This window comes from Maniola hyperantus, chromosome 28 (assembly GCF_902806685.2).
Source record: "Maniola hyperantus chromosome 28, iAphHyp1.2, whole genome shotgun sequence".
In the NCBI taxonomy this organism is placed as follows: domain Eukaryota; kingdom Metazoa; phylum Arthropoda; class Insecta; order Lepidoptera; family Nymphalidae; genus Maniola; species Maniola hyperantus.
Window position 1 is genome coordinate 6,141,527 of NC_048563.1, and position 16,097 is coordinate 6,157,623.

General features: G+C 46.0%; 2 protein-coding genes across 2 annotated transcripts; one reads left to right on the forward strand and one right to left on the reverse strand.

The window, feature by feature from the left end:
• Positions 1-235: 235 nt before the first annotated feature.
• LOC117995029 (ETV5-related protein Ets96B-like) lies at positions 236-15,451 on the reverse strand. The gene is made up of 8 exons (XM_069508321.1): positions 15,342-15,451; positions 14,612-14,797; positions 13,977-14,042; positions 12,649-12,740; positions 9,401-9,481; positions 8,256-8,380; positions 1,406-1,514; positions 236-1,199 (listed from the first exon to the last, which is right to left on the reverse strand). Exons 1-8 carry the CDS (start codon positions 15,404-15,406, stop codon positions 1,015-1,017), a joined length of 909 nt encoding a protein of 302 aa, XP_069364422.1. The 5' UTR covers positions 15,407-15,451; the 3' UTR covers positions 236-1,014.
• Positions 1,702-4,827, forward strand: LOC138404395 (uncharacterized). Its single transcript, XM_069508137.1, has one exon. The coding sequence runs from the start codon at positions 2,331-2,333 to the stop codon at positions 3,531-3,533; it is 1,203 nt and encodes a 400-aa protein (XP_069364238.1). The 5' UTR covers positions 1,702-2,330; the 3' UTR covers positions 3,534-4,827.
• Positions 15,452-16,097: the final 646 nt, after the last annotated feature.

Here is a 16,097-nt window from a genome sequence, read left to right on the forward strand (position 1 = left end):
TAGGTGCGTTTTCTTTTAATCAATTATTGATATCATTTCGTTCAACGGCGAAGGAAACGCTGGGCGGCGCGGCGGCGCGTAGGGCGGGCAGTACAGCTGCGTGAGGACGTCGTAGGGCGCGGGCGGCGCCACGCGGCTCATGCTGAATGTTTAGGTCTCATAGTGCGCGCTGTGCTGGTAGTAGCGCCGGTAGTCGGCGGGCGGGGCGCGGGGCGGCGGCGCGTAGGGCGGGCAGTACAGCTGCGTGAGGACGTCGTAGGGCGCGGGCGGCGCCACGCGGCTCATGCTGAATGTTTAGGTCTCATAGTGCGCGCTGTGCTGGTAGTAGCGCCGGTAGTCGGCGGGCGGGCCGCTGGGCGGCGGCGCGTAGGGCGGGCAGTACAGCTGCGTGAGGACGTCGTAGGGCGCGGGCGGCGCCACGCGGCTCATGCTGAATGTTTAGGTCTCATAGTGCGCGCTGTGCTGGTAGTAGCGCCGGTAGTCGGCGGGCGGGCCGCTGGGCGGCGGCGCGTAGGGCGGGCAGTACAGCTGCGTGAGGACGTCGTAGGGCGCGGGCGGCGCCACGCGGCTCATGCTGAATGTTTAGGTCTCATAGTGCGCGCTGTGCTGGTAGTAGCGCCGGTAGTCGGCGGGCGGGCCGCTGGGCGGCGGCGCGTAGGGCGGGCAGTACAGCTGCGTGAGGACGTCGTAGGGCGCGGGCGGCGCCACGCGGCTCATGCTGAATGTTTAGGTCTCATAGTGCGCGCTGTGCTGGTAGTAGCGCCGGTAGTCGGCGGGCGGGCCGCTGGGCGGCGGCGCGTAGGGCGGGCAGTACAGCTGCGTGAGGACGTCGTAGGGCGCGGGCGGCGCCACGCGGCTCATGCTGAATGTTTAGGTCTCATAGTGCGCGCTGTGCTGGTAGTAGCGCCGGTAGTCGGCGGGCGGGCCGCTGGGCGGCGGCGCGTAGGGCGGGCAGTACAGCTGCGTGAGGACGTCGTAGGGCGCGGGCGGCGCCACGCGGCTCATGCTGAATGTTTAGGTCTCATAGTGCGCGCTGTGCTGGTAGTAGCGCCGGTAGTCGGCGGGCGGGCCGCTGGGCGGCGGCGCGTAGGGCGGGCAGTACAGCTGCGTGAGGACGTCGTAGGGCGCGGGCGGCGCCACGCGGCTCATGCTGAACAGCGCCTCCGGGTCGCACACGAACTTGTACACGTAGCGCTCGCCTGCAACCCATAGCTTACGCTAAACATCTAAATATATAAAAGGAAAAATGACTGACTGACTGATCTATCAACGCACAGCTCAAACTGGACTGATCAGGCTGCAAATGATTACAATAATTAACAACGTTAACTTAATAGACCACTTAAACTACCAGCGTTCTAAACGCGCCCTAGCCGGAGAAGAAGCCCACAACACTCGGTCTCACCTGCGACTTTCTGCATGATGCCCTTCTCGTAGTAGTACCGCAGCGATCGCGACAGTTTGTCGTAGTTCATGGCGGGCCGGTTCTTCTGCGCCCCCCACCGCCGCGCCACCTGCACACACCATGCTTACTATATCTTGTCACCTGTCCACAGAATCTGGGCCATCATCATCATGTTCATCCCCTCTGGATCCTTTCAGAGCAAGGGTCGCCTCTCAGAATGATAAGGGTTTCGACCATCAAGGAAGCTGGTGACCCAATTACACAGCTTCACCGGCAGTCCGTTGTAGTGTAGGCTTGGTGTGTCTCCAACCGTAAGCCCGGTGTAACACCAGCTTGCGCCAAAACTGCTAACGTTGCACGTTACATTGTATTAATGCATTCTCGATTATTACACGCTTTACGCTCAACATGATCAGACGTTTTATTTCTATCATCATCACCAACACCAATCACCACATGGCGACCCTGCCCTAAGGACTTGAGAAGAAGCGATGAAGGTAGAAAATGGGGAAGAAATATTCCAAGTCAAAGAAGAAACCATCGTTGTGGCGCAAAATGCCAATGGCGAGGCCAGCGCTAGTCGACTTTATTCGGAATTGGAATTAAGTGATATTTTATTAATAGTGGTGTTGTCGATAATGATGATGGCTATTGTATGGTATTTTTATAAAAAATGTCAAGAAAAATCAATTAATATCTTACGAAGAGAAATGAATGCAGGCCATATGAATGTTGTAACGAGGCCCCCGGAGATGGTGACTTCAGCGCATATTTGAGCCCCGCGACGCGACGTTCCGAGAAATTTGGCCGACGTGACCCGACCCAGTGTTTGTGAACAGTGTACCTACGATGTGAATGGAATGTACTGTGACCTTTTTCCGAGAACTGTACCTGTTACTTAAGTGCGAACTTATAAAATTAATATATGGAATTAGAACAATTAGATACTATATTAGTGCAATTAAATCAATTAAGGACTTATTTAGTGAAAATCGGACCTAGTAGAAGAAAAGGGGACTTGTTAGTGAAAAAGTACAGTGAGGCAAATAAATGTTATAATAGTTATTTAGAAGTAATAGGGATAGTACAAGAAAAATTCGATAAAAACGAGTATACACAGGACACTCAAAAATATGTATTAGGAATTAAATATAAGGTAGAGAGTTTATATAGGGATATTTTTAATTTGTGTAATTTTCAGGAAACTTCCACAGACAAGATGGAGAGTAAGGTAAGTTTTGATTTGAAAACCGCGGTAAACTTGTTGCCTATTATGACCGACGATGAAAGTGTTACGCAAAAATTAATAGATGCAATTGAACTTTATAATTCGATGTTAAATACCGAAACTAAATGCTTACTTGTGAATTTTATCTTGAAAACACGCCTTTCGCGTAATGCTAAGCTACGCCTTAATACAAAATACGACGATGTAGAATCTTTATTGCGGGACATGAAATTGCATCTGTTAACTAAAAAATCCGATGTAGCGTTACAAAGTAAACTACAATCGACCGTTCAGGCCAATAAGTCGATTGAAGAATTTGGACAGGAAATTGAAAAATTATTCGTAGAATTAACGATTTCACAGGCTGACGGAGAGCCGTCAAAATACGAAATTTTGCGGCCATTAAATGAAAAAAATGCTATAAAACGGTTTGCAGATGGATTGCGGAGCCAAAAATTAAGCACGATCATAGCCGCACGCAACTATAGCACTCTGAAAGATGCAATAAGAGCAGCGGAGGACGAATCCTTAGTGAATCCTCCTCCTCCTTTCATGACATATCAAAGAGGTCAATTTCGTGGTAGACGTGGTTATAATAACTTTAATAGGGGAAGGCCACAATATTATCCAAGGTCATATTATAATAATTCGTATCATAACAACGATCACTTTCATAATAATTCCCAAAGATATTCCTATTATAATCGTGGTTTTTCATCTGCCAGAAATGCGTTCAGGGGTGCAAACCCAACTCGAGGTCGTGGTGTTACATATCAATGGCAAAATAACAATAGGAGTTCACGAGGAGCTTTTACAAATAGGAATCAGAGGAAAATAAATTATGCTGCTCCTTCGTCAACTGAAAACAACGAGAGTTCAGAAAAATTTTTTCGTCCCTAAATTCATTTTATCAGGAAATAGCATAAATTGGGTGAATTTTAGGCGTTACGGTCAGACAGTAGACTTATTAGTGGATACTGGAGCATCAATTTGCGCTATTAAGCGTAGTTCATTAAATAAACTTAGAAATCAACCACAATTTTATGCTGATGAGTTTGAGATTCATGGAGTTGGTGGCGGTCTTATGTCAGAAGGTTATGTATTTTTAGATCTCTACAGCTATGGCAAAAACTTCATACAAAAATTTTATGTGTTCCGTAATTTACCATGTAATTCATCTGGAATTTTAGGACAAGACTTTCTGTTAAAATACCGTGGGATTGTGAACTATAAAAATAAGTGTTTAATATTAAGGAATAGATTTAGTAATGTAAGATTAGCGCTTAACTTTGATGACGTGTTAGAAATAGAACCTAGATGTGAAGTTATTAAGTATATTCCTACTAATCTTAATAAAGATTGCGTAATTGTAAGCGATGAAGTGGCTAATGGTGTATTCATAGCGAATTCAATTTGTTCGCCAAAAAATGGGTGTTTACCTGTTAAGATATTAAATACAACAGAAAATAAAGTAGTTTTAAGAAATATTAAGCCTATTGTGCATGATGCAGATGAGTATTATATAAGTAAGTTTAGTTCTAGTTTATTAAGCCCGTCACGCACGCGTGAATTATTTTCTTTATTAAAGTTGGAATCTTATTTGAATAAGGAAGAACAAAGTACAATTGAAAATATTTGTGCTAAGTATAGTGATATTTTTCACTTACCAAATGATAAATTGAGCGTAACGAATATTTACAAGCAAGACATTAAATTGAAAGACAATACTTCAGCGGTTTATAGTAAACCATATAGGTTACCCTTTGCACAAAAACAAGAAATTAAAAAACAGGTTGAAGAGTTACTTAAAAATGATATTATAGAAGAGTCAGTTAGTGATTGGTCAAGTCCATTACTTATAGTTCCAAAAAAGGTAGATAAATCAGGTGAAAGAAAATGGAGAGTTGTTATAGATTATAGAAAGCTTAATGATAATATAAAAGATGACAAATTCCCACTACCCAATATCACAGATATTCTAGATTCGTTATCAGGTTTCATATATTTTTCACATCTTGATTTATCGCAAGGGTATTATCAAATTGAATTAGATCCAGAAAGTAGAAAGTATACTGCTTTTTCGACTGATCAAGGTCAATATCAAATGAAAAGACTGCCTATGGGTCTGAAAATCAGCCCAAGTGCTTTTTCTAGAGCAATGACAGTAGCTATGGCAGGATTGAATTATGAAAAATGTCTGATAATACCTAGACGATTTAATAGTTTTAGGTAGAAATTTGGAAGATCATAATAAAAATTTAATTACAATTTTTGAAAGACTTCGAAAAGTTAATCTCAAGTTAAATCCTTCAAAATGTGAATTTTTGAAGAAGGAACTTTTATATTTAGGCCATGTTATTTCAAACAGTGGAATTTTACCAGATCCAGAAAAGGTGAAAGTGGTAAAGAATTATCCGGTTCCAAAATCAACTGATGATGTAAAACGTTTCGTAGCATTCGCTAACTACTATAGAAAATTCGTAAAAAACTTTGCAGATATTGTCTTACCTCTAAATAAACTCGCAAAAAAAGATGCAATTTTTAATTGGTCATCAGAATGTGAAGAAGCTTTTAACACATTAAAAAGTATTCTAATTAATCCTCCAGTATTGAGTTATCCAGATTTTTCAGAAAATAATGAATTTGTTTTAGAAACAGACAGTTCAGGTTTTGCAATAGGTAGTGTATTATGCAATAAAAACGGTAAACCAATCGCTTATGCGAGCAGAAATCTAAATAAAGCAGAACTAAATTACCCGATTATAGAAAAAGAACTACTAGCTATAGTATGGTCAGTAAAATATTTTAGGCCTTATTTATATGCTCGTAAATTCAGGATAAAAACAGATCATAAACCATTAATATATTTATTTGGAATGAGAAATCCTACCAGTCGTTTAACAAAATTTAGACTTTGTCTGGAAGAGTATGATTTTGTTGTTGAGTATGTAAAGGGAAAGAGTAATGTAGCTGCAGATGCATTATCTCGTATGATTGTGGAATCTAATGAGTTGAAGAGTATGAATGAGAAGTATGTAAGTGAGAAGAATGTTAATGTGATGACACGTGCTCAGACTAAGAAAGCGAGAGAATGTGAGAATAATAATATTATTACAAACAAGGACGTACCGGCATTTAGACAACATGTAGACAACGTAAGGACTGATCAACCTAACGTTGTTGAGATACTAAAAAAGACTACTAATGACACGGAACTGACATTAATCGATAAGAGAAAGTGGTTAGATATTTTAAATAATAAAAGACTAAATAAACGCGTTTCAAGAAATAAAAACTACATGTACGTTAAGGAAAAGTTGACTATATATTCATGTTTGAACCCAAATTCTTTATCAATAAGGACGCGAGACGACTTGTTGAAAGAATTGGAAGATATGTGTGAAGAGATAAATATAAAAGAGCTCGTTATAATTAAAAATGAAGATAACTTGAAAATGATTAAAACAATGTTAAATAAAATAAAAGATGATAAAAGTAAAAATAAAGAAAATCTTAGGTTTTGTGTAATAAATAATGTGGAGAGAATAAGTGATAATGATAAAAAGAAACTTATATTAAATGATTTCCATTTGTTACCTACAAGTGGACATGCAGGAGTAAGGAGAACACTTAACAATATTAAAAAGTATTATTATTGGCCAGGGATGGAAACAGATGTCATCGAGTTTATTAAAAAGTGTATTAAGTGTCAAAAGTGTAAGCATCATAGATATATTCGAGAACCTCTAACTGTAACTACGACAGCATCTTCAGCTTTAGATAAAGTATTTTTAGATATTGTTGGTCCTATAGATAAAGATGATTTTGGATATAAATATATACTAACAATTCAATGCGAATTAACAAAATATTTAGAAGCATACCCATTAGTTACAAAATCAGCTGAAGAGGTTGCTAAAATTTTTGTGGAAAAATTTATTTTATCTTACGGCGTTCCAAGGATTATTGGCACGGATAGAGGATCTGAATTTATTAGTTCTATAATGAAAGAAACTTGTACAATTTTAGGTATTGAAAAAATGTTATCGACTGCTTATCATCATGAATCTATTGGTGCGTTAGAGAATACACATAAAGGGTTAGGTAATTTTCTTAGAATACAAACTAACGGTTTTCCAAATTCATGGAGTTCTTGGATTCCCTTTTGGAAATTTTCGTACAACACAACAGTTCATAGTGAAACTAAATATACTCCTTATGAATTAGTATTTGGCCATGCATGTGTATTGCCTAACAATCTGACATCAAAAGTTGAACCTTTATATAACTTTGAAAATTATCCTCTTGAACTTAAATATAGATTACAAAAAGCTCAAAGTGATGCGAGAAATAATTTAATTAAAAGCAAGGAAGCAAGAAAATTTAAATATGATATAAAAATAAATCCAATCCATTACGAAAAGGATGATTTGGTTTTGGTTAAGCAAGAGAATACTAAAAAGCTAGAAAATTTATATAAAGGTCCATACCCAGTGGTAGAAGATGTATCTCCAAATGTTAAGATAATTATAGATAATAAAATTAGATTAGTGCATAAGAATAGAACTATTCCTTTTTATGATTAAGTTCTTTATGTGTAAGATTTCTTTATTTTTTTTTTTTTTTCTTTAAAAAAAAAAAAAAAAAAAAACGGTAGAGGTGTAGTGTAGGCTTGGTGTGTCTCCAACCGTAAGCCCGGTGTAACACCAGCTTGCGCCAAAACTGCTAACGTTGCACGTTACATTGTATTAATGCATTCTCGATTATTACACGCTTTACGCTCAACATGATCAGACGTTTTATTTCTATCATCATCACCAACACCAATCACCACACCGTAAGAAGGTAGTTTCGATAGAAGTGCCCCATGCCAAACCCTATCAAAGGCTTTTGCAATATCAAGACTGACCGCCAGGGCCTCTCCCTTGCTGTCAATGGCTTCCGCCCAGCGCGGCGGCTGATCACTGTTCTGTTCACTGATCAGCTGGTGCTCCTCAAGATATCCCAATTCCCAGCAGCTGGGTGTTTATGATATGCTCCATGACGTTGGACAGAAGGTAATCGCGATAGGTCTGTAATTTGAGGGGGCCTTTCTTCGGAATAGGGTGAAGGCAGTCTTCTACGAAGATGGAACCGTGCCGGAGGAGTAAGACAGACGGAATAGACGCGTCAAGACTGGTGTCAGCTCAGGAGCACATATTTTGAGCACAACCGTCCCCCACTCGCTTTATTGACGTCGAGAGAAAGGAGTGCCTTGCGCACAGCTCTTTGGGTGACGCGTCACGCAGCGAGCATTGACACCGCGGGATGGTATATAGGCGGTGTTCTCCCCCCGTCATCAAGCGTTGAATTGGCAGCAAAGAGTGTGTCTAGAATTTCAGCGTTCTCTTTGGCGGTGTGGGCCAGTGTATCTCCGGTTTGCGCAAAGGTGGGAACGAGGAACGACAGAAGTTGCCATGAATGACTTTCGACAGGGACCAGAACGCGCGGGAACCAGAAGGCATTGCGACTAGTCTCTGTCTAATTTTATCGACGTGCTTGAATTTTGCCGGCAATTGCATTTTCGTAGGACTGAGAAGCAGCATATAATTGATTTTTCAGGTTGGCGGTATTAGTGGTTACCTCTTCTGGTTCGTGCAGCTTGAACTCCAGCCCCCGGCCGGTCCACGCCACGCACCTGGCGCCCTCCGCCAGCAGGGACACCAGGAACTGCCACAGCTGCAGCGCGCCACGACGCCCACCAGCCCCTGACACACAACACTCCAGCTCAACTCATCATCATCACGATCAACACATGGGCTCTACTGACCTCGCGATATCCTCTCCGCATGACGAGGTAAGCCCTGGGCCCGGTGCCGACTGGCAGACTACTCATACCTTTGGGAACATTAAGGAGAACGCTAAAGGTCCAACCAAACGCAAATTGCGCTGCGCTGCGCTTGCTACATAATTTTTTTTACAAAAACAAAAAAATCTACTTCAATACACAAACACTAAAAATTAAAAAAAAAAAAATTTATTACCGAATAAATTATGTATACAAGAGTTAATATAGTTCCATAATAATATTTTTTGGTGCCGGTGCCAATTAGCTTTAGCTGCGCGAATCGTCTAGACTTCATATTTTATGAGACTACAATGGCACCTCATTGGCATCGACCCCAAAAATATTATTATGGAACTATATTAACTCTTGTATACATAATATTATATTCGGTAATAAATTAAATTATTTTTTAATTTTTAGTGTTTGTGTAGCGATACCAATAATTAATCTATGGTTTGTGTATTGAAGTCGGTTTTTAGATTTTTTGTAAAAAAAAATTATTTTACAATTTTTAGTGGCCCCATAGTATTAAAATATGCTATGCCTTGTTTTTAATCTACTGTTTACTAAGCTATTACACTGATTGCGAGCAATTTACTCTTATCCGTTGCGGAGTATCTATCTTCGAAGATCCTCACCAAATTTAAATGGGACCAACTTTGAAGTATACCCTTTAAACAAAAAAAGAATTTTCAGAATCGGTCCAGGCGTCTTCGAGTAATCGGGGAACATAGGTACATAAAAAAAATAGATTCCGACGAATTGAGAACCTCCTCCTTTTTTGAAGTCGGTTAAAAACTCGCAAATATAAATCGCAGTACAAGTGCGTTGGCATCTCAAGGCATGCAGCTCTCACGGTACTTTCCTTCACCTTTAAAGCAAGTGATACTTCTGATGACTTAAAACACATTGTAACTCCGGAATGCAAGTAGCGCTTTACCCGCATGCGTGGTGGAGACGTGGTGGTGCGGGGAGCACGCCTCGGCCCGCGGCGACGCGCGCGCGCAGTGCGAGCTGCTCACTGCCAAACATGAACCATTTACTGACTAAGTCTCTCCGTCACTCGCTCCCAGTTGAATACTATACTAACCAATCAAAATCTATGAAATCTTGTAGCAATATCGTTCTAAAAATCTAAATATATAAAATGAGAGTGTGACTGACTGATCTATCAAAGCACAGCTCAAACTACTGGACGGATCGGGCTGAAACTTGGCATGCAGATAGCTATTATGACGAAGGTATCCGCTAAGAAAAGATTTTAGAAAACTCACCTCTAAGGGGGTGAAATAGGGGTTTGAAGTTAGTGTAGTCCACGCGGACGAAGTCGCGAGGATAAGCTAGTATCACATAAGTTATGTAGAAGGGCATCGTGAACTGATATCTCGTATCCCATAGCACACTCACCGAGCCTGTCCCCAAACTCTCCGCGCTGACACACACACTCACCGAGCCTGTCCCCCAACTCTCCGCGCTGACACACACACTCACCGAGCCTGTCGCCCAACTCTCCGCGCTGACACACACACTCACCGAGCCTGTCCCCCAACTCTCCGCGCTGACACACACACTCACCGAGCCTGTCGCCCCAACTCTCCGCGCTGACACACACACTCACCGAACCTGTCGCCCCAACTCTCCGCGCTGACACACACACTCACCGAGCCTGTCGCCCCAACTCTCCGCGCTGACACACACACTCACCGAGCCCGTCGCCCCAACTCTCCGCGCTGACACACACACTCACCGAGCCTGTCGCCCCAACTCTCCGCGCTGACACACACACTCACCGAGCCTGTCCCCCAACTCTCCGCGCTGACACACACACTCACCGAGCCTGTCGCCCCAACTCTCCGCGCTGACACACACACTCACCGAGCCTGTCGCCCCAACTCTCCGCGCTGACACACACACTCACCGAGCCTGTCCCCCAACTCTCCGCGCTGACACACACACTCACCGAGCCTGTCGCCCCAACTCTCCGCGCTGACACACACACTCACCGAGCCTGTCCCCCTACTCTCCGCGCTGACACACACACTCACCGAGCCTGTCGCCCCAACTCTCCGCGCTGACACACACACTCACCGAGCCTGTCCCCCAACTCTCCGCGCTGACACACACACTCACCGAGCCTGTCGCCCCAACTCTCCGCGCTGACACACACACTCACCGAGCCTGTTGCCCCAACTCTCCGCGCTGACACACACACTCACCGAGCCTGTCGCCCCAACTCTCCGCGCTGACACACACACTCACCGAGCCTGTCGCCCCAACTCTCCGCGCTGACACACACACTCACCGAGCCTGTCCCCCAACTCTCCGCGCTGACACACACACTCACCGAGCCGGTCGCCCCAACTCTCCGCGCTGACACACACACTCACCGAGCCTGTCGCCCCAACTCTCCGCGCTGACACACACACTCACCGAGCCTGTCGCCCCAACTCTCCGCGCTGACACACACACTCACCGAGCCTGTCGCCCCAACTCTCCGCGCTGACACACACACTCACCGAGCCTGTCGCCCCAACTCTCCGCGCTGACACACACACTCACCGAGCCTGTCGCCCCTACTCTCCGCACTGACACACACACTCACCGAGCCTGTCGCCCCAACTCTCCGCACTGACACACACACTCACCGAGCCTGTCGCCCCAACTCTCCGCGCTGACACACACACCCACCGAGCCTGTCGCCCCAACTCTCCGCGCTGACACACACACTCACCGAGCCTGTCCCCCAACTCTCCGCGCTGACACACACACTCACCGAGCCTGTCGCCCCAACTCTCCGCACTGACACACACACTCACCGAGCCTGTCGCCCCAACTCTCCGCACTGACACACAACTCACCGAGCCTGTCGCCCCAACTCTCCGCGCTGACACACACACTCACCGAGCCTGTCGCCCCAACTCTCCGCACTGACACACACACTCACCGAGCCTGTCGCCCCAACTCTCCGCACTGACACACACACTCACCGAGCCTGTCGCCCCAACTCTCCGCGCTGACACACACACTCACCGAGCCTGTCCCCCAACTCTCCGCGCTGACACACACACTCACCGAGCCTGTCGCCCCAACTCTCCGCACTGACACACACACTCACCGAGCCTGTCGCCCCAACTCTCCGCACTGACACACAACTCACCGAGCCTGTCGCCCCAACTCTCCGCGCTGACACACACACTCACCGAGCCTGTCGCCCCAACTCTCCGCACTGACACACAACTCACCGAGCCTGTCGCCCCAACTCTCCGCACTGACACACACACTCACCGAGCCTGTCGCCCCAACTCTCCGCGCTGACACACACACTCACCGAGCCTGTCGCCCCAACTCTCCGCGCTGACACACACACTCACCGAGCCTGTCGCCCCAACTCTCCGCGCTGACACACACACTCACCGAGCCTGTCGCCCCAACTCTCCGCACTGACACACACACTCACCGAGCCTGTCGCCCCAACTCTCCGCGCTGACACACACACTCACCGAGCCTGTCGCCCCAACTCTCCGCGCTGACACACACACTCACCGAGCCTGTCGCCCCAACTCTCCGCGCTGACACACACACTCACCGAGCCTGTCGCCCCAACTCTCCGCGCTGACACACACACTCACCGAGCCTGTCGCCCCAACTCTCCGCACTGACACACACACTCACCGAGCCTGTCGCCCCAACTCTCCGCACTGACACACACACTCACCGAGCCGGTCGCCCCAACTCTCCGCGCTGACACACACACTCACCGAGCCTGTCGCCCCAACTCTCCGCGCTGACACACACACTCACCGAGCCTGTCGCCCCAACTCTCCGCGCTGACACACACACTCACCGAGCCTGTCGCCCCAACTCTCCGCGCTGACACACATACTCACCGAGCCTGTCGCCCCAACTCTCCGCACTGACACACACACTCACCGAGCCTGTCGCCCCAACTCTCCGCACTGACACACACACTCACCGAGCCGGTCGCCCCAACTCTCCGCGCTGACACACACACTCACCGAGCCTGTCGCCCCAACTCTCCGCGCTGACACACACACTCACCGAGCCTGTCGCCCCAACTCTCCGCGCTGACACACACACTCACCGAGCCTGTCGCCCCAACTCTCCGCGCTGACACACACACTCACCGAGCCTGTCGCCCCAACTCTCCGCACTGACACACACACTCACCGAGCCGGTCGCCCCAACTCTCCGCGCTGCTGGAGACGGCCTCGTCGCGCGCCTCGCTGCCTCCCTCCGCCTCCTCACTGCACTTCACGTATCTGTACACATTTCAATAATCATCATACATCCATTGCCGGTCCACTACTGAGCACGGGTCTCAGAGAGTGAGACGGGCTTAGGCCATAGTCTGCCACGCCGGCCCAATACAAATTGGCAGGCTTCACACACCTTCGAGAACGTGGCAATATCTCAAGCAGGTTTCCTTACGATGTTTTCGCCGTTAAAGCAAGTGATATTTTAAAAAAACGCACATACAGTCATCATCATCATCATCACCATCCCTAAAGAGCGCCACCACACTCGGTCCTCAGCCTTCCTCACCCAGCCACTTCCCGCCAGCCTCTTTATATCGTCGGTCCACCGTGCTGGAGGGCGTCCCACACACGCGGTCTCCACTCAAGGACTTTCCGGCTCCAACGGCCATCGCCTCTACGAACTGCTCATTGCCACTTCAGCTTGCCAATAGTTTGGGCTATGTCAGTGACCTTGGTTCTCCTGCGGATCTCCTCATTTCGGATCTTGTCCCTCAAGGAAACTCCTAACATAGCCCTCTCCATAGCTCGCTGAGCGACTTTGAGTTTGTGAACAAGGCCGTTTGTCAGTGTCCACGTTGCAGCATCATAGGTGAGGACGGGAAGAACACACTGGTTAAAGACTTTCGTCTTGAGGCACTGAGGAATTGACGATGAGAAGACTTGACTCAATTTCCCAGAAGGTGCCCAACCTGCACATACAGTACCTGCACATACAGTACCTGCACATACAGTACCTGCACATACAGTACCTGCACATACAGTACCTGCACATACAGTACCTGCACATACAGTACCTGCACATACAGTACCTGCACATACAGTACCTGCACATACAGTACCTGCACATACAGTAGCCGGCAAGAAATATTGTTGGCTTTCAGAGCGTTGTCTCTGCCATGAGTGACAGAGACAACGCTCTAAAAATGTGACGTGCCTATGTGACGTTCTGTCCGTACTCCGCGTACGAAACCACTATCTCTTTCTAAAGGTCGGTGTACAATATTTCCTGCCGGGTATTGTACATAACTTTGAAAGGTTAGAGGTGCGTGTACGGCATCGAACCCTCGACCTCGCGGAAAGAAGGCTAATGTTATATCTTATCCCACTGAACTATCACCGCTTTCAATAAATAGAGGTCGCAATATAATGTTTCAATATATGTATATAGGACCTTATTGTTTTCTGTATGTGCGTTTGTGTGTGCTATAAACACTTTCAAACAAACAAATAAATGCGTACCTGTGCAGGTGTGTGTAGTGCTCTCTGTAGTCCGACCTCGTCTCCTCCGCCTCGCCTTTACATCTGCTAAAGTTACATCTATATTAATCCTAATCATCTTTAATATATAAAAGGAAAAGGTGACTGACTGACTGATCTATCAACGCACAGCTCAAACTACTGGACGGATCGGGCTGAAACTTGGCATGCAGATAGTTATTATGACGTAGGCATCCGTTAAGAATGGATTTTTGAAAATTCAATCCCCAAGGGGGTGAAATAAGGGTTTGAAATTTGTGTAGTCCACGCGGATGAAGAAGCGAGCATAAGCTAGTCTCACATGAATGGTAATGCTAATGAGTAAGTCATTTACACAATTTGATCCTTCATTACGTACGTTAAATTCCGTACGTTATGAAGAAAGAGAAAGTGTACCTACACTTGCAGTAGTGGTGGCGGGTTTCGGCCGTGGCTAGTTGCCACCCTAGCAATAAAGCCGTACCACCAAGCGATTTAGCGTTCCGGTGCGATACTGCGGTGCGTAGAAACCGATCAGGGATATGGGTTTGATGAACATGCCATAGCTCTCCAAGTTAACTCACTTCCACCTTAGCTGCATCATCACTTGTACAGGCAAACTTATATTAAGTACTTACTGCGTCTGTTGCGTGTCCACGTGCGTCTGCTGCGTGTCCACGTGCGTCTGCTGCGTGTCCACGTGCGTCTGTTGCGTGTCCACGTGCACGTGTGTGTGTCGCTGAGCGTGCAGTGCATACAGCGGCGCGTGCGTGAGGGTGTGCGGCTGCAGGTGCTCGTAGGAGTCCCGGCGCGAAGGGGGCTCTCTGGGGAATCAAAAAATATATATTAAAAAAACCGACTTCCAAAACTACTATAAAGTAAAAAATAACTTTTGTTTCTACACGTGTGTGGCGGTTGCCACAGATACAACTAGATGGCGCTGTTCAATCGATAACAGTTCATGACGTAGTCCTGAACAATTGTACCGCCGACAGTACTCGCACTAACGGAGTTTTCTGCAATCTGGACTATATATAGAAGTTTCAAGACACAACCGTCGGTCCAGCTGGCGCCACCGAGCACAACCAACCGCTCGGTGGGAGATCTCCCTTCGGTGCGGTCGAGCCCGCACACGTGTAGTTGCGTGTAGTGTCTGGTATATAGTGTGTTATCTATGGTGTAGTGTATGTAGGTTGAAGTCGGACGAGCTTTACGCTTTGATTTCTAGTTTCTGTTATTGTGCTCGCCCGACTTCAAACGTACATACAATACAAATGTAGAAACAAAAGTTATTTTTTTACTTTGTAGTGGTTTTGGAAGTCGGCTTTTTTATATATTTTTTATTTAATGCTTTTGACGTGTACCTACCTGTGCTGGTAGGGCAGGCCCCACGGCGGGAAGGGCGGGAGGGGCGGGAGGGGCGGCTGCGACATGACTATCGCGCCATCGCACTCACTCGCTCATCTCCTTACGGCATCTGCAATAACTACTAGTTACAACAACTTCTATGAAATACCCCCCAGATGAGTCATTCCGTACGAAAATAGTGCTTACATTACATTAAAATACAAAACCCTTATTAGGCCTTAAAGGTGAGGTCCTGTGATGGCCCCCACGTACGTATTGTCTCTTGAGCATGACAGAAAGAGAGACATACTGAGAGAGAGTTTAGGTACTTGTACACCGACCCCAAAAAGTATTATTATGGAACTAAGTATATTAACTCTTGTATACATAATATATTCGGTAATAAATTAAATTATTTTTCAATTTTTAGTGTTTGTGTATCGAAGTCGGTTTTTATTTTTTTTGTAAAAAAATTTTATTTCACAATTTTTAGTGGCCCCATGGAATTATGCTATGACTGGTTAAAAATCTACTGTTTACTAAGCTATTACACTGATCGCGAGCAATTTACTCTTATCCGTTGAGGAGTTCCAGTATCTATCTTCGAAGATGTTCATCAGATCTTCACCAAATTTAAATGGGACCAACTTTGAAGTATACCCTTTCAAACAAAAAAAGAATTTTCAAAATCGGTCCAGGCGTCTTCGAGTAATCGGGGAACATACATAAAAAAAAAAAAAGATTCCGACGAATTGAGAACCTCCTCCTTTTTTTGAA